The 24,233-nt window shown below is 39.5% G+C and overlaps 1 protein-coding gene across 2 annotated transcripts in view; it reads left to right on the forward strand.

Moving 5' to 3' along the window:
- Positions 1-16,697, forward strand: part of TP53BP2 (tumor protein p53 binding protein 2) — a 49,533-nt gene extending 32,836 nt beyond the window's left edge. For both annotated transcript variants that reach the window (XM_027738966.2, XM_027738967.2), the window contains exons 8-18: positions 92-256; positions 672-909; positions 2,613-2,741; positions 3,091-3,227; positions 3,994-4,483; positions 4,857-5,638; positions 7,514-7,651; positions 8,257-8,390; positions 9,418-9,584; positions 12,699-12,898; positions 15,655-16,697. In XM_027738966.2, the coding sequence (XP_027594767.1) occupies positions 92-256; positions 672-909; positions 2,613-2,741; positions 3,091-3,227; positions 3,994-4,483; positions 4,857-5,638; positions 7,514-7,651; positions 8,257-8,390; positions 9,418-9,584; positions 12,699-12,898; positions 15,655-15,696 (2,622 nt within the window). In that variant the 3' untranslated portion in view covers positions 15,697-16,697. The remainder of the gene's footprint in view (positions 1-91; positions 257-671; positions 910-2,612; positions 2,742-3,090; positions 3,228-3,993; positions 4,484-4,856; positions 5,639-7,513; positions 7,652-8,256; positions 8,391-9,417; positions 9,585-12,698; positions 12,899-15,654) is intronic.
- The last annotated feature ends 7,536 nt before the right edge of the window (positions 16,698-24,233 follow it).

The following is a 24,233-nucleotide window of genomic DNA, read 5'->3' on the forward strand; positions in this document are numbered from 1 at the left end:
TAACAGATCCCTGTCCCCTATCCTGAAAGTTAATTTGTTTTTATTTTTGTTGTTTTCTCCTCCTCCCCCACTGCTTTGTGAATTTATTCAGTTGAGGAACAAACTGAACCAGGAGCAGAATGCCAAGCTGCAGCAACAGAGGGAGTGTTTGAACAAGCGCAACTTGGAGGTGGCAGTCATGGATAAGCGTGTTAATGAGCTGCGAGAGCGTCTGTGGAAGAAAAAGGCAGCTCTGCAACAGAAAGAGAATGTACCAGTAAGTGTGGGATATGTAATAACAAAAACATTAATTTTATTTGTTGCCTGTACGGTCTGAAGTAAAAACTTGCTTGTGGGGAGGGCTGTTCAGACGCTAGACTTGTCATCTTTATCCATATGTAGAGGAAGTCTTGTATTATTAAAGTCCTTTTCATGGTACATTAGTGTTAACCTACTTACTCTTTACAGACAAGAAATCTTCTTATGCTGTCATGGATTTTTTTTTAGTTTTTTTTTTTGGTATTACTACCTCAGGTTTATAATTCTTAAAGCTTGCTTTTTCAAAAAAGCATTTTTAATATTGGAGTATCATTTGCTACTTGTTTTATCCTTTTTGACTTTTGTTTCAAGCTCTGATGTGTGGATACTGCAGCATAAAATTCTTTACATTTTCTTCTTTTACTTTCCCAAAGGTTTCCTCAGATGGGAATTTGCCCCAGCCAGTGTCTTCTGCTCCAAGTCGAGTGGCAGCAGTAGGTCCTTATATCCAGTCCTCTACTATGCCACGTATTGCTTCCAGACCTGAACTTTTGGTGAAACCAGCATTTTCAGATGGGACACAAGCTTTGCAGGTACCTGATGGTCCGCTAAAAACACAAACTCTGCCCAACATGAGAGCTGGGAACAGTTCACAAGCTAAAGCTCCTGCAGGTAATGGCTTATGATTAATAGTTCTTATGCAGACATGTTTTGTTTTACCTAACAGCTCTGTTTTGGTGTTTGTTTTAGAGCAAAGTGTTGTTTGAGATGTCAGTCTTACTATTTGCAATTTTTTTTTTTTCACCAGTGAATACATTTTATAAGCACTGAGGATATATGATTTGTATCATTATAAATGTTATAACAATAGTGTTATAACAAAGTAATTCTCTTAGTGAGCAATTTGATTTGTTTTACATTGTGGAATGTAGGAGGATTTTTCTGTAAACTAATTTTTTATTTGTTTGGAAGTTCTGCTAAAAACTATACACCAGTCTGTGTTTGAGTTTCTAGAGGCAGTTTTAAGACATACCTGTAACAACCTGGTGCTTGGATTTAAAAACTAGTAAAGCCAAGTTTTTGATCATGCATTTTGGAAATGACACATGTAAAGGATTAACCAGCATTACAAGAAACATTACAAAGCAGGCAGTTGACTGTAGCACAGAAATAGCAATGAAGTTATTGACTTGCTGATGACGTGAGGCTTGGCCTCTCCTACTTGGAGAACTAATGGAGATTTGCTTGGCTTATCTCTGTGGGTTTCTCCTACGAGAGACAGTTCAGTTCCATGAGAGAAGTGTGGAGAAACTAGAGAGTTGCAAATATCTTTTCTGTGCTGTCTTGGGAGAAGACTCACTTTTCACCTGGGAGAGAAGAGAAACTCTGATTTTCTGAAAAGGAAAAAATAGACTGAGCTTTTAAAATAGCTCTGGTTTGTTTTTTTTCCTTCTCCTTCCCTCCATCTCCAGTTTTGGCAGGTATTATTAAAGTAACCATTGCACAAAAGCAGTATGAGTGTCTCTTGCTGTATTGGAGAATGGAGGATTGTTTAATTTTATCTGGTTTGCTGATCCTAAAACACTGGAGTGTAATTTTAGCTCTAGATCATACAGAATTTTTTCTAGAGGAATGTGTGGTGGTGAGCTATTTGAACTGAAACATCACTTCTTATTTTTTAGCATTTAGGCAAAATGACTGCGTTGTTAGAGTTTTTGGTACTTTGTCAGAATGGAACTTTTATGCTGCTGCTTATCTTTACTGTTTGAATTTAACATTACTTATTGTATTACACTATTTAGAATTTAGTAGAGAGAATTTGGAGTATTTAATAGCAAGTTGAAACATTTCCTTAGTGATTTTTGCAGAGCTGTATGTCTACTCCAGTGAATGTAAAGATCAGCTTTATTGCAGTACCTCTGCAATAAACACACAGATGATTTTTCTACTGTTTTGGATGTCGCTGGCAGGGCCTGTCTATGCTTTAAAGCATCATGTTTTTATTTGCACAGTATGTGTTTTTCATACTTCCTTAACCACAGTGTCACTTTTAACTTACTGCAAATATTCAGTTTCCTACCAACTGGAAAGAAGGCAATCTAGAGAAGCTTCTTTTTCGAATGCTCTAGATGCAGGTGTGTTCTAGGACAAATAGTTTTGCTGCTGCTTTGATAGTTGTTTCTGAACTTGGTTTGCGTTCTCTTTTTAAAACAAACAAATGAAAATCTATAGTGACAGGATTTATAGCAGTTAACCTGTATGGGATACTTGCATACTGTCTAGACCTGATTCTTAAAAAAGCCCGCCTACGTATAATAAATAAGTCAATAAAAACTACTATTTTAGCTTAATCTGTTCCGCTTGTTCTCTCCTAGTTTCTGTGGTCCCCAGTGCAAAACCTTCCCTGTCTGCCCCTGACTGGAATAGTTCAAATGCAGACAATCATATTAGTCAAGGATCTGCCTTGACTTCAGGAAAAGGAATTGTGACTAATGAAGGACAAGGTATGTTCTCGTGTGCTTGGCTAATTTTAAAATATGGAGAATCTAGTTGATGGTATCTGTCTCTTCTAAATGCTTCAGTAAATACTGAGAATCCATTTGAAAGCACAAAAAACCCATATTGCCATATAGTCCTTAATATGGTGTTGCAGGGATTTTAAAAAGAAACCAAACCCACCACTCACTTCAGGTGAAGTAGATAGATAGTAATGCCTTCCCTACATGCTCCTGTTCATTTGGCAGGCCACGGGGTTCTTAGTGCAGGGGAAAGATGGATGCAAAAAACATCCCTTGTGTACACTGTGGTGAATACTGCAAAGATGACTTTTGAAAGTCGTCTTCTCTCTAACAGCTGAAGGAGAAACCTTTTTACGAGACAAAGAGAAGAAGGTGCGTCCGTTCTCAATGTTTGATTCTGTGGACCAGTCTGCCGGGCTCGGCACTCTGAGGAAGAACCAGAGCAGTGAAGATCTCCTGCGAGAAGCACAGGTATGCAGGAAACTTTCCATCCAACAGGGATTACGCAGCTTTTCAAACAGTGCTATCAGAAAGCTCTCTCAAAAGTACCTAGGTCATCTTTTAAAAGACTGCTTCTAAGGAAAAAAGTCTTCTAGAGGCAGTTGGTAACTCAAATATCATTCTTAACAGTCACTGTGATGGAAATCTACATTTTGGCTTAATACATAAAAATGACTGTATTACTTGTACTAGGGTGTATGTGTGTATTTTCCCCCCAAAGAATGGATGTGCAGAAGCATTTGCGTGGGTTTTTAAAAATCATTTACACACTTGTTTCACTGTTTAATGCAACAGTGTCCTTCAAATGTTTGATTACAGCAAGACTTCCCACTTAAATTTTGACATAAGAGCACAATTCAATGAGGTAAGGGAGAAGTAACAGAACTGGGGGATGACAAGTACTTTGTTGGAAAACAACCTCTTGCCTACAGATGCTACTAAGTGTCTCTGATATCTCTAGAGAGAAAATACTGTGCCCTGCCATTGCTTGGTGTTTTAAACATAGCTGTTACAGAAAGAATTAAAGAAAATGGGTTCAAACTATTATATAAACAACAACGATGATAAAATGTTTCAAGCAGTCTCTTCGTGTTTCCAATGATGTTGTAAACAGTATTACAGCAACAGTAGAAATACTAGATACTGTGTTCTTCTTTGAGGCTCTTTGATCTGTCACAGCAGAATTGTGAACTGTGTTTTACTGTTTTATCTTAATTAAAATTTTTTTGTCTTTCAGACAACCAATAAAAATGTAACAAAGGTGCCACCACCTGTCCCCACTAAACCAAAACAGATAAACTTGCCTTACTTTGGTCAAACCAGTCATTTGCAACCTTCTGATACAAAGCTGGATGGAAACCTGCAGAAGCTGCCTTTGGCTATTGTAGCTATGGGGAACAAGCAAAAACCAGTGACACAGCAGTCTTCCCATCCTTCTCAGCAGATACAGCAAAGAATTTCAGTACCTCCTGCAGGTTCTTCCTCTAGCCAGGATCAAATTCTTCCTTCCTCCAAACAGGAGAGTCCCCCAGCAGCAGCTGTGAGGCCTTTTACTCCTCAGCCAGCCAAAGAGACTTCACAACCACCATTTCGAAAGCCTCAAACTGTGGCTGCAAGTTCAATTTATAGCATGTACACACAACAGCAGACTCCTGGGAAGAACTTCCAGCAGGCAGTGCAGAGTGCCCTGACGAGGGCGCAGACCAGAGGACCGCACTTCCCAAGCGGTAAGCGTGTGGCTCTCTGCCTCTCTTCTATCTGATAAACCTCAGATACATGTACTTTCCACCTGGTCTGTGGGTGTAAAGCTATTCCTCAGGGGAATTAAGCGGGTGAGCGCTGCTGTAAGAATCCTAAGTGGATCTTCCGTGCTGTATGTGAGTGTTAGCAAAAGGCGTAAATTGTCTGCCTTGCATTTGCAAGATAACTAATGGTAAACCTGGTTGCCAGATTAGTTCTGTTCAGTTGATTGTATTATTCTGCTTCTTTGCCCTACATAAAGAATACACAACCTAATTCAGCTTTTTTCTTTGAATGTTTTATCAGCAAGAAAATAACAAACTTGTTTTCCCCCCCCCACCCTTCTGAACTGCTACGCAGTGTATGGCAAGCCTGTGATGGCAGGAGCTGGTGTACAGAATCAGCTGCCGCAGACGGAGAATGTCTACTCAAACCTCCAAGGCAAACCAGGCAGCCCAGAGCCTGAGATGGAAACAACAGCCTCTGCTCATGAGAATCACGAACCAGAGCGAATTCCCCGTCCTCTTAGCCCGACCAAATTGCTGCCTTTCTTATCCAATCCATACCGCAACCAGAGTGATGCCGATCTGGAAGCACTACGGAAAAAGCTGTCCAATGCACCCAGACCACTGAAGAAACGTAGCTCCATTACTGAGCCAGAGGGACCTAATGGCCCCAACATTCAGAAGCTGTTGTATCAGAGGACCACTCTGGCTGCAATGGAGACTATCTCAGCTCCATCACATCCCTCCAAACAGACGGCATCAGCTGCCAGTCCTGAAAGCCCAACAGAAATACCAAATCCTTATCTAAGCACAGAAACAGAAAAAGAAACATCTGCTTCTACGCCAGAACCAGCTATTGCTGAGGAAACAGAAAACACACCATCAGATCAGAGTGAAGCTGTTCTTCCCTCCATACCTTTGGACCCTGTTCCTGAGGCTGTATCAGACAGTGATGAACTCACTCAGCCGAAAACAGAAGAACCAAGCCTAGAAGCCCCACTGCCACTGGAGGTATACATGGAAGAATATCCTCCATACCCACCACCTCCCTATCCATCAGGGGAACCAGAGAGTTTGGGAGAGGACTCATTCAATATGAGGCCTCCTGAAGTTACTGGACAGTTTTCCTTGCCTCCTGTAAGTATTAGTTAGCTTATAACTTGGATGCCCTGTCAATAAGTCATTTCAAGCTCTGCAATAAACTCTGTGCATTGTATTGTAGACCTTAAGCAGATATGGGACAACAGTCACACAAATGGTCTAGAAGTCTCTCTGTGGGTATCTCTTCTATTTGTGATGGTCTTATCTCCAGACTGAATGACAGTAATGAAAAGCCTCTGTTGTCTCTAGAATTAATGACATAATGAAAAGTTTCAAATGGAATCTGATATACAAAAAGTAAAATTCTTCAGAACTGTAAAGAATATTCCTTATAGCAATCTGCCTACTACATCCAATTTTTACTTAATTTTTGAGATAAATTAAAGTTGATTTTTTTTTTTCCTTGAGGTACAGATACAGATTTCACAGGCATTTCCCACTACTGCTAAGAGCTGGAAACTAATTATCTTAATCCTGGATTGCATTTGTTTATCTGAAAAGTGCCTTGCTTGAAAAATATGGAGAAACCAACCTCTTTCGTTTTTGCTTTGAAAGCTCATTTGTAGACATCAGCTATATGCATTTCTTCTCATGAATGCTTTCTGAATTTCTTTGGAACCTAATTTAACATCAGTCTTTTCTCAAGTTGCATCAAAATGGAGTCTCTTGGGGCTAAGGGTGGGCAGCATTTTTATTGTCTTGTTTATTTTGGAAATTTCTTTCTCTGCGTGTGGTGTGATGTTATGTTAGTGCTGTATAACAGAATGTTTAATGGTTTTGGTTTTTCAAAGACTTTCTTTAAAAACCTATCACGAATACAATTTTAATAACTTGATGCATGGAAGTGGGTTTTTCCACTGTATCTTCAGTGCAGGGCAGTTAAAAGCTTTAAATGTGCTTTTTAACCTTGTAATTTCTGCATAGAATAGACATGGCATGTTTCCATGCTTTAAAGATTTTGTTCTTGTTCCCTTTTACAAGGAAACTTGAGTGGTAGGATTTCCTAAATTGTGAGAACTCATTTCTAGTTAGCTTTATAATAATTCGGCAGTGATGAGAAGAAACCAGCCCAACTTCTTGATTTCATATTTAAATACTTGCGTTGTGCTGACAGGCTGTTTCTTTAAAAAGCCCGTACTTTTGATATTATGTATAGATCAACAGGCAGAAGAGTATTTTCTGGGAATCTCTTCTTATATCTCTTATCTTCACGTGTTTGCTCTTGCAAAATGTGAGTAATTTCTATTCATCTTTGCCTGGACATCTGTCAGAAATTTACATACCCTCATGAATAGAGTTTATTGCTGCTGCACAGCCAGCTGGGGCGAGCGCTGAGCTAATGCTGGGTGCATGTTCTCTGAAGGAAAGAGTACAAACTCAGCTATAGAAATGCTGGGTTTCCAGTATCAATGGGAGCATCTAAACCATTTCTGCACTTGGTTCTATATTCTTTGCAAAACCACTTTCTGTAACTGTTTTCTTCTGCTAACCTCTGCTGAACTTACAAAAACTTTAGGAACTTAACATCAGTTAAGTTAAGTGGAGTGTGCTGCTTGGTTTGTGTAACAGCTGTGAGAGTTGATGCTAAAATTGTCCAAACAAAAAAAAAAAGAGGCTTTTCCCTGATCTTCAGGAATTTGGGAGTTTTTGTATTTTGTTAATGTTTGATCAAGGTGACTTCTGTATTTAAAGTTGAACAGTGACCTTGTCCAGAGATAAAGGCAGAGGTCTTTCGTAGCATGTCTAACATAATATATTCATAATGTATTAGAGAATTCGTAGAAAACAGTATAAATTTCATATTAAACAGTGCTTTAGTTGATCATTTCTGCTGTCATTCCCAAATAAGCAGTTTTGTATTCTTGTTTTTCCCAGGGAAAAAAACGCCTATAATTTGTTATCTTTTCACAGGGGAAGAGGACGAACTTGCGTAAGACTGGCTCTGAGAGAATTGGGCATGGAATGAGAGTGAAATTCAATCCCCTTGCATTGCTTCTGGATTCATCTTTGGAGGGGGAGTTTGACCTTGTGCAGAGAATAATTTATGAGGTACAAATGCTAACTTGCAAGACAAGAAATAGCAATCTCGGTTCAAAACTAGGAAGTTGAAGCTTTCCTGGACTGGGGAAGCTAAAAGGATAGTGCACAACCTAGATCTGTCCTTGAGGACATAAGTCCTAATAGGTCATAAGTGATCATACCTGGAGGCCGACTTTAAGTGTGTTGAATCCACAGTGGGCATTTAGCATCAAGACTGTAAATTTGCAGGGCAATTTTTTTCTCATTTCTTAGTAGTGTTTCATCCCCACATTGTGTGGTATTAGATAATTTGATAAGCAAAATCCACATGAACTTTGCTCACAATTAAATGGGCAAATATCAGAAATCTGTTCAAAAGTACTTTTTCTGAGTTATCAAGATACTGTTTCTCTGAACCACTCTAGGTTTTCACTGTTAAAAGGACACTGCAAACTTATATATGAGTCTTGTTGCAAAACTGGCCGTTGTTATAGTCTTCTGCCTATTGCTTATGTCCTTCCTAGAAATGTCTCGAATTCATATTTCAGAATAGGACAACTCACTTTTATATGTGAAGAGGTGTTTATTCTAGAGAGTTGCACTAGAATGTGAATGGTTCCTTTCTGTCTGAGCAGGTTGAAGATCCTAGCATGCCCAATGATGAAGGGATTACTGCGCTGCACAACGCTGTGTGTGCTGGGCACACGGAAATCGTGAAGTTCCTGGTGCAGTTTGGGGTGAACGTGAATGCTGCAGATAGTGATGGATGGTAATGAGTTCTTTGAGTGGCTCCTTGAAGATGCTCTCCACAAGAGAGCCATGGCTTGGGGGCTGCTGCAGGTCCCTTACAATATCCCTCATTTTGCTCCTGTGGAGCTGGCAATGGCTTCTCCACAGCAGAGCAACAGCAGTTCTGTGTGGGGCATCACATGAGACTGTGCAGAGGGGAAAACAGGGAGATTTATACTGATATTCCCCATATGAAAAAACTGCGTCTGAGGCCTGGTAGGGTGGGTGCAGTTGTTAGGAAACTGCTGTGTTTGAGATACTTAAGACAGCTTATGCATAATGAGCCTTATGCTGAAATTCCCAGTGGTCCTCTCTGTGAGATAGCCCATAACTTATATGTGCTCTGGGCAGTATCTACCCTTGCAAACTCTTCTCAGTTCTTTGTTTTGTTTTGTCTGAGTATTGGACAAAGTGGAAAACTACAGCCTGCAAACGAGGCTTGCAACTCATAATGGGCTACAAATCCTTCTCACAGGTTGCTGAGGAGATTATTTACAAAAGGCTGCTGCAGGAGGCAGTGATTTTACTATTATTTCTGCATATAACAAAAGTATCTGAGGCCTAAGACTGAGAGACAACAAACATCTTTTTTCAGCCTTAGTGGTTACCCCAATTACCTGCACAAAGTCAAATCTTGAAGTAATTGTCTAGATTGTAAGAGGCATGATGTCAGGAAGATTTCTGAGTGGGTTTTTTAATATTGATTAATTTTTTAATTGTTATTGCCTTAATAAATGTTCTTAGAATGTTAATGGACTAAAAAGGTAGCATAACTAGAGATCTGTATGGAAACCTAGCTTTAGGGCTCAAGCAGCTCTCGATGGCTCCTGTTATCTGTGAAAAGCGATTGCTCTTGACATCCTGGGTTGAGTGCTTTGGTGGGAAGCCCTCAGTGCTGCATTACTGATTGCTGGAGGTCACATGTGAATGTGGTTTGCTCCCAGGGGTCTCTGAGCGCTGCCATGAGCAGTATAAGCCAAGTGTCATCTTCTCTTCTTGCCTTGCAGGACCCCGTTGCACTGTGCAGCCTCTTGCAATAACGTGCAGGTGTGTAAGTTCCTGGTGGAGTCGGGCGCGGCCGTGTTTGCCATGACCTACAGTGACATGCAGACGGCTGCGGACAAGTGTGAGGAGATGGAGGAAGGCTACACACAGTGCTCCCAGTTCTTATATGGTAGGTGCCATCACTGAGTTTTGGCAAGTGCTAGGGGCTCACCTGGCACTTTTCAGTACATTTTTGCGTGAGGAGAGGGGTAAGTTGCACATTTGGGTTGTGTGCCCATGCTTCAGGTTCCTCTTGGAAGGAGAGAGGTTTTAGCCAGGTTGCTGTCACAGAACAAGTTCCATTAAGACCAACTTCATAACATCCAACCTATGGAGGAGATCTGAGTAACAAAAGGTTTCCCTACATCAAAAACTTTGAGTTAAGTGTGTGCATTGACAGATACACTGGTGTGAGGTAGCAGTCAGGTGAATCTTGTCACATAAGTACTTCTTTTACATAAAAACAAAGGTGTATATATAGTATACAGCTACCTCAGTAGGCAGTTCATACCTGTTACCTAGTGTCTTTGAATGAAGAGTATTTCCTAATGTGCACTTTAGAACCAGGAAAGGTATTGCCAAGTTTCTGCTTTGATGGAGATTAGTAAGCACTGAATTTGACTTCAGCTTTCTGGCTTATTTTCTTCATGTGCATTTAAAAAGAAATCCCATATTAAATTTAGATTTTATTAAAATAATAAGACTACAGAGATACTATCTTTTAATGGAGAGAATGAATTCCCCCGAGGGTGTGATGAGTATTAGTCAATGAGGTTTTAAATTACTTTACTGCATGTTTTGTGTGTAATGGGGTTTTAAATTACTTTTCTCTGTTTTGTATGTTGTTCTTGTCCTGTAGGCACCTACCAGCTGGTGTGTCATCCCTCTGTAAGATGTTAGTGTAACAGCAGTGTAACACAGCATAAAAAGCTGTAATACTGCCTCCCTGGTTTTGTGGAACAAGCGGGATTTGAGTTTCTATAAGATGCTCAGCCAGCATATTTCAAAACAGTCTGTCCAGCTGTCCTCACTAAGCTTGAAAACTATCTCTCAGTGCCAAATATATAGTTTTCTCTATGAAGGGAGGAAACCTTCTTAACTAGCATCAAAGTCTGTGGGTGAAGCAAAATTCCATTTAGTTTTGTATTCAGACTCTCTAAGGGTGATCATCAAGAGCAAATATCCAAGGAAGATTGTAGGACTAGATAAAAAATTAATAATACTTGTCCAATATTTTGTACTGGCATTAACTGTGATATGAGTTAAGAGATGATATCTTTGTGGTGAACAGCCCTTGAGGGAGTTCTTTCAGGAATTTGTTTAATTCCTAAATTCAGTTAAACAATCCACATCTTCCTGTGGAAAGGAAGGCCATGGTTTCATTAGATACAGCATGAAGAAATGCATTCTTTTTGTTCGTGTTTTTCTTTCTGGGCCTACCATCTGGTGGTCTCACTTGATACTCTGTTTTTTGTTGGGTTTTGGATTTTTTGTGTGTGTTATGAGATACTTATCAATGGGTCATGAAAGGACTGTAAGGCTTGGGCCTATTGCCAGTTTTTTCCAAATCGCAACCACTGAAACTAGGGTATCTCTTGATATATTGGTTGTTCAGCTATCGAAGTTCCATATTGTTCCATTACGTATTAATCCTATTGCTAAGGCTGGTTCTGGTTGCCTATAATTATAGTAAGAAATTCCTTCACTAGCTAAATCTGTTTCTTGCTGTAAAAGAAGTTTGGGAATGTGTATCTGTCTGTTTCCAGAACAGATATGACATTAAAACCTGGCCCTCTAAACTCATTTGTAAGGTGAGAAACCTTGCTGTAATTCTTTAATCCACCTAATCCCTTTTTGCTGTAAATTGTGCCCAATACTGAATAACATCAAGTGCAGGTAGGTTTAAATAAAACCACTAATCCTTCAATGTTGATTAAATGACAAGTCTGATGCTGCTTAAGTATGCAGTTTTTCACTTTCTAAGATGTAATGCTTGTGCTGTCTCTTAAGAGCATGTTTGCCCTGCTACCCTCCTGTGACCCTTAATACCTCCTTAGGAGCCCAGATCCATTGAGTGACTCTTCTGTTTGTCTGCTTTGATGTTTGATGCTCAGTTTTACCTTCCACGTGGGTGCAGAGCACAACTTTTGCCAAACCTGTAATTATGCCAAATGCAAAGCAAGAGAAGAGTTTTTCTGGGCAGAGCTTATCATGCAGTGGAAGTAATTTTAATTTTATGTGATGATCTGGTATGCAGAAATAAAGAACTTGATTTGAGCAGATGCTTCCTTTAGCAGATATAGCTAAAAATCCTGTACAATAGGTTGTAATAGGTAAGCGATGAAAAGGGAAATGACAAGTTGTTTTTACAGTGTGCAGTACTCCTTGCTCCTGGAAATACCAAAGCCAGACAAAAAAAACTCAGTTGGATTCAGTATTTTAAAATCAAATAATTACATAAGAGAAAGTTTGTATAACGATTAAGATACCTTTTGCTGCTTAGAGGCTGAGGAATGTGTTCAGAAAGAATAGTATCTCATTTTTGGCTACAGCTGTAAAATGAACTAGTTTTAAATAACATCTGCTAGACATGTGTGTACTCCAAGACACCTTGGTGTAGAAGTAATTTAAGAAAATTGTGTTTCTGAAGTCAGTGTTTAAAAAAAAAATAATCAAAATAGTGTCAGAAATTAAGAAATGCTGAGAAGTGTTTGAGTTAACCAAAAGCAGCTGGAGGGTAGCAGACAAATCTTTCAGATACAGGTCTGAGATGCATCTCGTCTTAAGGTTCTGAAATAAAGTGACACGAGTGGCAAATGACACAACAAGCATCAAAATGACAAAAAGATTACTGATGGACTAAGAGTACAAACAAGTATTTTTTTGCTCATCACTTAGGTCTAGAAAGTGTGAACACAAAACCATAACCTTTTCTCAGTCAATGCTGCTCTCCCCATTTACCTCGTATATTTTGAACACACGCAAGGAAGGATTCTGTCTGCTGTATGTAAGGACCAACTCCACAGTGTCACCTCTTCCAGGACTGACTTTGAGTAAGCTGATGGCAACAAGATGCCAAGTGTGATAGGAATTGATGTTGGGTTGTTTTTTTATTTTTTTTTTTTCCTGGACTGCTCTCCAGTAAGAGTAAAGCAGTCTTTCCACTTGTTGTCCTTTTTCTTTTTTATTTATTTATTTATTTATTTATTTTAAATTTAGCAGCTCTGTATTTTCAATGTTGCAGGAGTGCAGGAGAAAATGGGTATAATGAACAAAGGAGTGATTTATGGACTCTGGGATTACGAGGCTCAGAACGATGACGAGCTCTCGATGAAAGAAGGAGACTGCATGACCATCCTGCGCCGGGAAGATGAAGATGAAATCGAGTGGTGGTGGGCACGGCTGAACGACAAGGAAGGCTACGTTCCCCGCAACCTGCTGGGGGTGAGTCCTTGGTACTTCCAGAGTCAAAAAGACCCCACCCTAATATGTGGAGTATACAAAGCACTGTATACTCATCATATCTCTTGCATGTAGATGAGGTGCCATTTTAAAAGTCCAGAGGAAGGAGTTTACGTTCTCCGTGTATTCATGTGGGGAACAGAGAATGGGTTAACACCCTTTGTTTAAGATACCTAACACAGATTATATTGATGAGTGCATAAAAGAACAACATATGTCATCACCCTGCTGTACACAGCAGGCTCTCATACTAACCTTGTCTCACTATCTTAGAGAAAAAAACCCTTTAATTCAAACATGATGTGCGCATAAGGGTTTGTTGAGCATGTTCTCAGGCACATGGTGTGATTTTTGGGGCTGTCCCGTAAAGGGCCAGGAGTTGGACTCAATGATCCTTGTGGGTCCCTTCCCACTCAGGATATTCGATGATTCTTTGTGAACTGGTTTTCCCCATCTTTCAAAATTGTTGTACTGACACAAAAGGCCTTAAGAACTGAGGCTTGCATGAAGAGTGAGTCATGAGTCTTTCCCTGTCTGGGTATACACAGTGCACCTTGTGATCTGAGGATGTTTCACAGATATAAACACTGCAAAATTCTAGGTTTTTTCTCCTAGGGTTGCAAAAGAAATTCCATTGCCAAGTAAAGGCAGATTTTTGTTTTCTCCTATGCTTTTTAAGTAATATTTAACAATAATATTTAAATGAATGGCCTCTCCTTTTCTCATCACCTTCTGTACTGACCTCTTATTAAAAACAACTGTGTACAAATAAGATATTTTCAATTATGTCCCCATATTTCTCCTCATGGCTGAGTTACTAGAAAACCCTGGCAGATGGACAAATGTATAAAAGTTCCATTAAGCTTTTTTCTGCATATCCAGTTGCCCTGCTGCTGGAGATAAAAGGTTCTCCAAGATTAACCACTCTGAATTTTAGCTGATTGATTTATGATGCTTGAAAGAGGCTGAACCTCCTTCCTCATGCAGATAATCCTTACTCTTAAACTGGTTAGATTTTGCAGAGCAACTGCATCTAATGCAAAATCAGTTTTCATTTCTGTATCACTTTCAGGTCAGGCCTGCCCACAATGTACTGTAAAATTCTCCCTAACGTAGTACTTCTGCTCAGTGTTTTCCTATCCAAAGTAAACACTTCTAAATTGAGAGCAGCCATCAGCCCTGCACCGTGAGGTTAAAATAGCAGCTTTTTTATTTTTTGCCTGCCCCAGTGTGAATTGTGCATGTGCTACTTGTTCATAAGCTTGTGCACTCAGCTGAGCACAGGTGTGTAAGAACACAAGGAGCATCTGTGCTTCTGTAAGAAAACCCAAAAGCCCAGGGCAAAACAGCTTAATCTAGCGATCACAACTTGTCCTTGTAAGCACAACACAATCCAAACAGAATCTTGGGGGAAAACTACCCAAGCACAGTATTAACTGTTACACTCTTGTGTCTGTTCAGTTGTTCTAGTACTTCCACTGAAATATTCTGTGGTTATTCTCAAAAGCAATTACTGGACTCTTAACATAGCAGCTGAAATCCAGGCTATGATGTTCAGCGCAGAGGAAAATGTTTGGTAGTTTGATAAATTCTTAAGTTGTATTTATATCATGGTTGTTTTATCCTTTTGCAGTTAGGTGTACTGAATAAAAACAAGGATTAAATTATCTGCATCAGTACTCTACCCTGCCTGCTGATGCCCTAGCTCCCTAAGCTGGCAAGATAATACTGGCAAACGAAATCTTTTGAACACTGTCAGGTGTGATATAACCGACTAATTTCATCTCTGCTAGTGGTGAAATCATAGCAGGCTGAGACAGACCTTGTGGGTAGTTGTTGGCTTTCTCTTAATGATTAGTTGACTATGAAAAAAGAAGAAACCAGGGTCTGGTTGAAGGGAGAAGAGAGCACATTTAAGGAGAACTAAAAAACCCAAGATACATTGTAGACATGCATTGCCATTTAGAGCATGGAGAATTCATTTCCCCTAATTGTATGAAGTGTGTCCCTCTATTTTTCATACGCCAGTAGCCATGCTTTTCAGAACAGTAGTTGTTCCCAAAGCCCTTGCAAGTGGGAGCCAAGAGCTTCCCAAGCATCTTGGCACTGTCAGTTGTCACCCCGTACCCTTGTGTGTGTGGCCAGAATGTGTGAACAGCATGTGGCTCAAGGGCCACAGGGTGGCAGGTACCAATTTATGGCTGGGCAGTTAAATGAATTGCACTGGCCACATACTCTCTGCTAAGTAAAGCACATCTCTGACAGTTCCATGGTCCTTCTGCAGCCAGATGTTTCCTACTTGCCCCAAGATACACATGTAAAAGTTGATATGCATTGAGAGAGAGAAAGCAAACCAGATTTTGCTACCTCTCCAGTCCCCTTTGCAAAATAGGGAACAATCCTACAGTTCACTGAACACTAAAGTCTCTTGACCTACAAAGCCATGTGCTTTTCCTGGCCCACCCACCTGGGTAGAGCTGAAAGTTATGTATTGTGTGCTGTTCAATACCTTCCTTTTGAACTGACATGGTTGGTATTTTTTTTTTTTTAAGCTTGCCTAGGAATGCTAAATTTATATTTGTTAGTGACCTGGGTGTTTTTATAACCATGCTTTTACTACTTCAGATTACATTAGCCTTGTAGCACCAAAAAGAAATTTTTTGTTCCTTTATTTTTCTTTAAAAAACTAACTTTTTAAAGCAATAAAATTTTAAACCTCATTTCTGTTTTACCCTCAGCTGTATCCGAGGATTAAACCTAGACAAAGAAGCTTGGCATGAAATAGTACAGAAGCCAGATTCTTGAAGTACTAATCATGGATGACTTATGAAAAAAAATTCATTTTGTGTTGGTTCCAATATCATGAGACTTATTTCAATGACAATGTAATTTGAAAGCTATGAAGAATGTGCTTTGAAAACAAATGAAGGATTGATGCATTAGCAAATGGATGAGGGCATTGTACAAGATGAAATAATGCTTGCAAGCAAATGAAATTCTGCTGCCTTTGGTCGAAGCAAGCCATTATGTTCAAGTACCCACTTGGGTTTCTTCAAACATGGCAGAAGAGAATTTCACATTTTTTTCTGTATTAAGTACAAGGACCTTTTCAATTTACCATTGAAGGAAACTTGGCTTTGTCCAAATTTATCCTAAGGCTTTTTCCAGATGGGAGAAATTCAAGTACATGCACAGCACCCAACTGCTTATTGCTGGAAGCAGAATGTTTGTTAAAGAAGCTAAACTGAAGTGCATCTGAACAGTGACACCCACCTGACTGATCCATTTAGCAATAACTTTTAAAAAAGCTGTAGCATCTTAGAGATTCTATGTATTCAAACTATTATGTGCTGTAACAGAAAATGTAGTTTTAGATTCCTCTTTTTACAAAGAGTCTCATGTATTTATTGTATTTTGTACTTTGAAGACTAAGTGTAGAAACTTTCTGTAGTCCTTGACAACTTACTTGTTTTTATTCCACTGTGATACCATTAAACTTATGTCTCCTCTTCAGCTTTAACTCTGGGTATTTTAATGGCAATTTTTATTAGACCATGTGAAAATGTTACCAGTACAAAACAGTGCTATTTTACATTACACTACTATTCAACTACTTTCTGTACTAAATTGAACCCCTACTCCCCCATGCATTCAAGATAGTCTTTTAAGTTGAATCTGTTAGTTGCACATAAACTTTGTTTATCTTAAAAGCTAAGGGACATACTTAAGAAAAAAGATTTGGTACAGGTGTTTTCCAAATAAAGCCTTTCCTATGGAACTATCCTTTATATCTCTCTATTTGGGAATAATTTGATAATGAACACTATTTAACAGAGGATCAAATATTTCCTTAAGGGTATTTATGAAGTGCCTCACCCTGCAGGCTCATGTTTTCCTGCTAGGTAAGTCCTTACTGCTTTCTGAGAAGGTGCCTGTAAGTAAAAGAAATGGTTTATAGGAAGGAGGACCCAATTCTTCAGGGCAAACTGAAGTCATCAGCAGCCTGTGCACGATCACAGCCTCAGGGTGTTAATAGGCTGGGTAGGGGGTATATAGTATCAATTACCTGTCTTAGAAACCTCTAGTTTCTCAAGCATTACTCTTTTAAAGTATCAGACTGTAATAAATATTACATTTCATGAACTAACAGACATCCAGAGTCAGCTCCAGAATGCTGTTTTTCCCCTTTAAGAGGCAACAAGCAAGCTCCGTTCCTGAAAGCAAAAGCTCTGTACATGTGCTGTGGTGATCTATATCTAAGGAAAAAAAAAGTGTTTAGTTGCAGCAGAAATAAGTCTCGCAAACTTTATTTATACTCTTTTTATTTAAATACTTTCTTTTCAAAGGAAGATAAATAAGATACAGGAACTCAAGATTCCACCTGAGGATGGGCTTTCTCTTGGAAGAGTCTTGTTGCCAACAGCCTCCTGTTTCAGGCACATCAGTGGTGAGGAGGGAAAGACTTGTCTTTCTGTTTGGTCAAACCTGTACTTGCTATTCAAATTCTTCAAAGAATATTTAACTAGAATAACGCTGGGGCTTGACAGAAGGCATACAAGGGACCCTCTGTCTCTGATTACAGGTGTTTAGATAAGATATGCAATGCTATCCCTTTTCTAATTTCAGATATGGAGGATGGAGTGGAGCTGTTATTCAAAAAGCACTTATTAAACCACTGTCATGCTATAATGAGCTTTCTTCCAGGAGTCCTGTAAAACATCTTAAAGACAAATATATTAGTAAAGCAGTATTTTCAAAGTTGCACTGAGGATTAATATTAAATTAAGGCCCTTGTCCAGAGGGTATATAAGAGTAGATAAAGACTGTCAGAGCCATAAAAATGAGGTTCCAAATTCTTCTTGTTGAAGTAGAATGCTTTCCTTCTTGCAATAGCGTGCAAAATTTGCTATGTGTAAGTTAAGGCACATTCATGTTAGGATATTACTTGTACATAGCTTGATTATCTTCACCTGGTCATGCTCTTTTTGAGGTCTCAAGCTGATGCCAGTGGCTCAAATGACAGTAAAGCACAGCCACTGTAACAAGAAGAAAAGGGCCCAAGGTTAAATTTAGTAAAAAGACTTGTAGCAAGTATGCATATTACCATTTCTAGAATAAAGTCAACCTGTTGTTACAGAAGTAATTTTAGGATCTTTCCTAAATGATTTAAATTTATATCTCATTTAGGTCAAAAGAGCTTTGGGATGATTTGCACGTTCCTCCTTTAGTTGCAGAAATAAGTTATGTTCAGGTCATAAGCAAGTCAAACACAAGTAGGAGGGTACTTTTTGCCAAACTTAGTCCTTTCTGCAGTCCACACAGGGTGCAGAAAGAAGCAGACATGGATAAGACCATGAGTCACCACTGCACCTACATTTTACTCTGACAACAGAAAAAGCAGAGAAGAAGCCAAAATTACAGCCAGTACAGGGATAAGGGGCTTCTGATGCAAGGAATCTTGTCTGTCTGTTAGAGAATATGTTGTGATGTAGGTACACTTTTAAAAGCTAATCTCTCTTAAGGCTGCTTACAAATACACAAGCCAGATAAGTCCAGCATATATGTGAATACATATAACCATTTTATCCCCCCCTTTTTCCTTTTCCTTACCCCTCCAACCTAAGGGGAACGAGTACCGGTATCACCCCCCCCCCCCCCGTTTTTCTTTTTTTTTTTTCTCTTTTCTTTTTGCCGGGTCTGCCCCGTGTCTTTTTCTGCCCCCTAGTCCCCTCTTCTTTTCTCCTCCCCTGTGTTTGGCATCATACAGCAGACATTCAGCAAAAGGAACAGAAAATTGGGTGGGAAGAGGACATTTCTGATGATACAAAAACTGATTCACTGGGTAAAGCTTCATTTGATGCATAGGACCTTTCAGAGCTGTTTGAAGACTGAAAGTCTTCATGTGAGAGGAACTGTGCCATTTTTTTGCATCTCAAAGATAATAAACTTCCTGTCTCAAAGGAATATCAACATTTGAAAAAGCAGCAGCTAGACAGCTTTATAAGATGAAGTCTTTTATTTAACTAGTGTAATTGATGTAGAAGAGATGCTATTAAGCTCAGCTCTATCCATTGTCTCACGAATATGTCCCCATCTTGATTTATACCTTTAAGGAAGTACCAAGCTTCTTAATAGTCTGGTTTGGAAGCTGACAAGTATGGTCTGGAAGGGTAGCTGGTTAGATGGGCTTAGACTGGCCAAAATGCCAGACTCAAGGGCTGGTAGTCAGTGGTTTGCTGGCTGGTAGCAAGTGGGATCCGCACTGGGGTTTGTATACTTTAACGTTTTTATCTGTGACCTGAGTGATGACATAAAAACCCACCTGCAGATGTGCTGTAGATGCTTTTAGTTAAGGGCACTGATTGACAAGATGAATGGCAGATATTTCGTGCGAGAGGACCTTGAAAACATGAGGTCTAGGCCGGCAAAACCCTCAGAAACCCAGCAAGGTATGAGGTCCTGTGCCTGGGGTGTAATGACCCCATACATTTGTACAGTTTAGGAGATGACAGGCTGAGCAGCAGCCCTAGTGAAGAGGAGATGGCATGCTAATGGATCCCACAGTGAATAAGAACCATGAGTGCAAGTCATCTCAGTATGGGAAACTGGCCTCTGTTGGGAGGAGTATGGCCAGCAAACTAAGGGACCCATTATTCCTTTCTCTTGGCACTGACAGGCCCATACCTGGAATACTGCATTCCACTCTAGATGTGGAGATACTGGAGGGTGTCTAGCAGAGAGCTAATGGGATGGCCAAGGGCAGGGAGTGATCAGAGCCCAGCAAGGACAGGCTGAGGGAGCTGGGCTTGTTTAATCTGACAGAGGAGGCTGGGGAGTGATCTAATGACATCCTAAAAATACCTGAAGGGTAGATGCGAACTGGTGGAACCAAATTCTTCTATGGTAATGTTAGGTAACAGGTACAAGTTGTAACTTTATAGTTTCAGACAGGACATTAGGAAAACCTTTTCCATTTCAGATGGTGGTGTAACGCTGTGATCTGGTGATCACAGATTCTCTGTCTTTCAAGTTTTTCCAAACTTTGCAAAGGAACATCATGGCTGACCTGATCTAGTGCTGCTTTGGGCAGGGAGACTGGCTGTGGGCCTTCAGACCTCTCTTCCAAACAGCGTTTTTATGATGCTGTGATCTAAAGCTCAGTGAAATTAACTGCAGTTCTTTCCCATTAGTGTTGCACTGAGCTAAATGTCTGTTAGCTGGCATCTTATATTGCCTGAGGGTCAAACAAGATTTCAGAGTGAGAAGAGGATATACTTGCTAAACACAACTGGAATTCTATATGAAAAAACGTAGCCTAAAGTCACTTCTCCCTCAATTAAAATGTTCCTCTGAAACAGTGCCAAGTTAAATCTACTGGTATTGTCTGATCTCTTTGCAGATACAGGGAGTGGGACAGAGAAGGATGGGAGCAGGTGGTAGAAGCATTTCTAAGGAATATGTCTGCAGTAGATGATTTTCTCATTAGGGCACTGATTCTGCTTTCTCCTGCAACCTTTGCCTCATTTTATGATATATGTTGTATTTAAATACTGATGACATACCCACTGTGGCATAGTGTCCACAGAATTGCCTACAGGGCTCTTACACAGGTTGCAGTGTGAATGATGGAGGTAATAACCATTTAAAATTAATATGGAAAGAATTGATCTCAAATTAATATTCACTGTCTTGGTTAGTATTTGCTTTGACATGACATTTCTGCTTAGTAAAATGAAATTCAGCTGTAAATGGAATCATCAAAACCATGTTCCTGTAAGGCAGGATTCTTGAAAAGTGATTCTTGAGCCAATCAAGGCTGAAGTTTTGTCTAACACTTCTGGTTGGTGTAGCCAAATAAGAATAGTGTTAGTTATTCCCAATGCAGCTGTGATACTAAGTCTGTTCTCTAACCTTTAAGTGTGCCAAAATTAAGAAGTACAGCCTTTCTTTCAGGGAAGCATAGAGGTGTCTCATAAATTTCCATCAATTCTGACATTTCTTTTTACAACTGTCTTTAAGCTAAATAAGGCCTTCTACATTTTTTGTGGCATTATTTGTATGACTTTATATGTTTCTGTTTAAAGATTCCAGAAAATGTGGTGATGATACTGTAGCAGGAAAAAAAAAACTTGTAGCTTGTCAAAGCATTTCTCTAACAGTGCTAAAATTTTGCATCTGATAACTTATTTTCTTTTTCTACATTTAGTCAGACAAAGCTTATGAAAACATGAAGGCTCTCAGGTGAGGGATCTGGTGCACAGATTTGTACAATGTGTGAACTCAGTTCAACACAGGTCACATGCAGGTGAAGCCTGAGTTATACCTGCCTAAAATTTTCATCAGAAAATCTGCCCATGCCCCACTCAACCACTTTGCTTAAGATGTTTTTTCTGCTTCCTGAAGAAGGGTGATAAAGGGAGGGCCACAGCGTGAGAGGCTCTTCCTTCCCTAGAACTTCTGTTCAACTACAAAAGATTATTTGGATTCTTTAAGTTAAGCATTGCTGAGCTGTAGCAATGTAAATTTCAATACCTGTGTAGAAAAAAACCCCAAATTTATTTTTAACTGATTGTCTGGTGTTGATAGTGGAGAATTTGACAACAAGAAGCATGTTTGAAATGGTGATAAAGCAAAAGATGTTTAATTCAGCAAAAGGGATATCAGTTAGGAGTACTTTAGTTTTGGTTGAACCTGCCTCAAAACTTGAGATGAATAAGTTAACCTTCTTAGCTCTTTCTTTGCTATTATTCTATGATATCTCTCTAACAGGGAAGTGATGGCAATGCTTAGTTAGGCCTAGTTTCTTGAAAATGCATCTTCCATGAGTTGCAATCAGTTCTCCTAGTGTGAAGACCAGTAAAATTATGACTGTAGTGTAGAAAATGGAGGCTGAAGATAACAGAGAAAAATCTTGTGTAGAAGCAGGGCAGGAACTTTCTTCCACAGTCATTGACTGGAAGTTGGGTGCCTGTCAGCACCATAGCTGGTCCTACCCCTTTAAACCAAAGGAGACTGTGAAAGTATGAGAGAGCAGCAGGGACAGTGAAAATTAGCAAAGAGGCAAGAAGACAAAGACGAGACAGTTTTCAGTTGAGGCAGCAGGGATGTAAAGTTGGAAAGGAACAGAGTCCTTCAGTAGTACCAAGAGTCCAAGGCAGCCTCAGGAGCCACAGTTACTTGCTGTCCAAAATGTGCTTTTCCAACTCTGTATGTTACTGGAGACTATTTCTGGAAGACAGATGGCAAAAAGAAATGGTCACAACCAATACAGTAGGCACAGAGGCAACAGTAGGCACGGGCATTTGGTATATATACCTAAAACTCTCAGCAGCTGGGGATCCAGAGTCTTCTTGGATCACAAACCTCACTGGTATTAAGAGAGAGGCATGGTACTGATAACAGCTTCTTTAAAAAAAAGAGCCGAGTGATACAGAGGTTTTTGGGAATCTTACTGTAGCATTCAGCAAAAGCTGGAATGAACTTGAGCACTATCTAGCTGTGTCTGTTAATACAAATAGGTCCATTAGTAGAATAAAAAGCCATGTCATCTAGTTGAAGGAGTTGTTCCTCTCAGTAAGTATCCATGCAGTAAGAGCTCGTAGCAAGTGAAATAATTCAAGTAAATTAATGTACTTAACAGAAAGTATAAAGTTATAAGTCGTATAATTCCAAGCCAAATTATTAGTAAGATCCTAAAAACTCTAGTTCTCTTAACCCTATTGAGAAGTGAGTTTTCTTCCAAGCAGCTGCTTCCACAGTGCTTTTTCATTTAGGCTGGGTCTTCCTTCACCTCCTGTTTTGTATCAGTTATACGTGCAGAAACATAGAAGAGTCCAGTTTTCAGGCATTCCTGTAGCTTTTGAGGGACAGATCATGTAAGAACTGTATGAGTGGGCAACAAAAGGAAGCACTGAACTTGTAAATCAAAGTTGGCTGGAGGATATTAGCTCAAGGAAAGCTGGGAATTCCCTGTATCTATGAAATTACCCATGGCAAGCCTTACCTTCTTGGTATAAATAACAAGAAACAACTCTTTTCAAGTAAACATAAATTGCTGCATTACTTAACAAGAAATACACCAAGTATCTTGTATCTTTTCAGGAAGAACGAGAGGCACGGGCCAAAGCTGACAAGATTAAACTTGCATTAGAGAAACTGAAGGAAGCCAAAGTTAAAAAGGTGAGCCTTAAAATAGTAAATGCTACCATAAGAGCTACTAGCTAAGTATCTATTATCATAATTTTTAATAATAAAGTTCTTATTCAAGTGACTAGGCTTTTTCATGTTCTGTCTGTAAAGATACTCTCTGGAACTGTCTTGTCATCCACCTGAGGGACTTATTTTTAGGATGATTTGGAAAGCTGTGCCTTTTTTTTTTTTTTTCTTTAATGCTGGGGCAAAGCACACTTCTGATAGGTTACTTTAGAGAAAGTGGAATGTACATTAAAATGTTGCTTACTTATGCTGTGCTAGTTTCAGAAGTATTAAACTTCTGTAGTGGATGTGGATTTAGCTAAACCCTATTAAATTAATGAGGGTCTTCTTGCTAAATCTTTTCACAGCAGTGTAGTTATGTACAAGGATAATAGAAATTATCTTAGACCAACAAATTAGAAAGCTTCCAGCCAGTGTCTGCACACTGCTGCAGTGTGTCATGTAATTATGCCCACTCATCCTAAACTAGTGTTCCAGCTGAACTCAGTAGGAGCTGCAGGTGTTCAGTAACCCTGAAAAATGGATGTGAAGAAAAAACAATCATGACCTTTCAGTCTTGCTCAAACAGAAGATGAGAAGTGCTGAAGATCAGAGTCTGCAGGGCTTCCAAGAATAATTGAAGCATCCAATAAATTTGGGGTTGTCAAGACTTGAGATGATTCCCACAGAACACTTCATGTTCATGTACAAATGCTACTTCTGAGAGAATGTACTGGGAGGATTTCACCAATTTTGGCTTTCTTGACCTTTGTTAAATATTAAGATTGCTCATTGGTCATCCCCTTTTCCTTGCAATGTTACCAATTCTCCTTTGGGAGATTCCCCTCCCCCCATTTTTTTTCCCACCCAGTAGGGCTCAATCTTATGGCTGTGTCACTATAATGACATTACTGTACCATTCCTGAATTCTAAATTGATTAAGTAATTGTCAAGAAAACTAATCTTCTCTCTTTTACCAAAAGTGGAGAGCAGAGGCCAGGGAGGATAGTGAAAAGCAAGCTCACAGCCCTGGACTTCAGGAGGGCAGACTTTGCTTCTTATGTGCACATTTTAAAATAAGGAGCTATTTAAACAGGAATATATGGAAAAGTCCTCCCAATTC

This window comes from Pipra filicauda, unplaced genomic scaffold (assembly GCF_003945595.2).
Source record: "Pipra filicauda isolate LSUMZ 115617 unplaced genomic scaffold, ASM394559v2 scaffold663_size174747_pilon, whole genome shotgun sequence".
NCBI lineage: Eukaryota > Metazoa > Chordata > Aves > Passeriformes > Pipridae > Pipra > Pipra filicauda.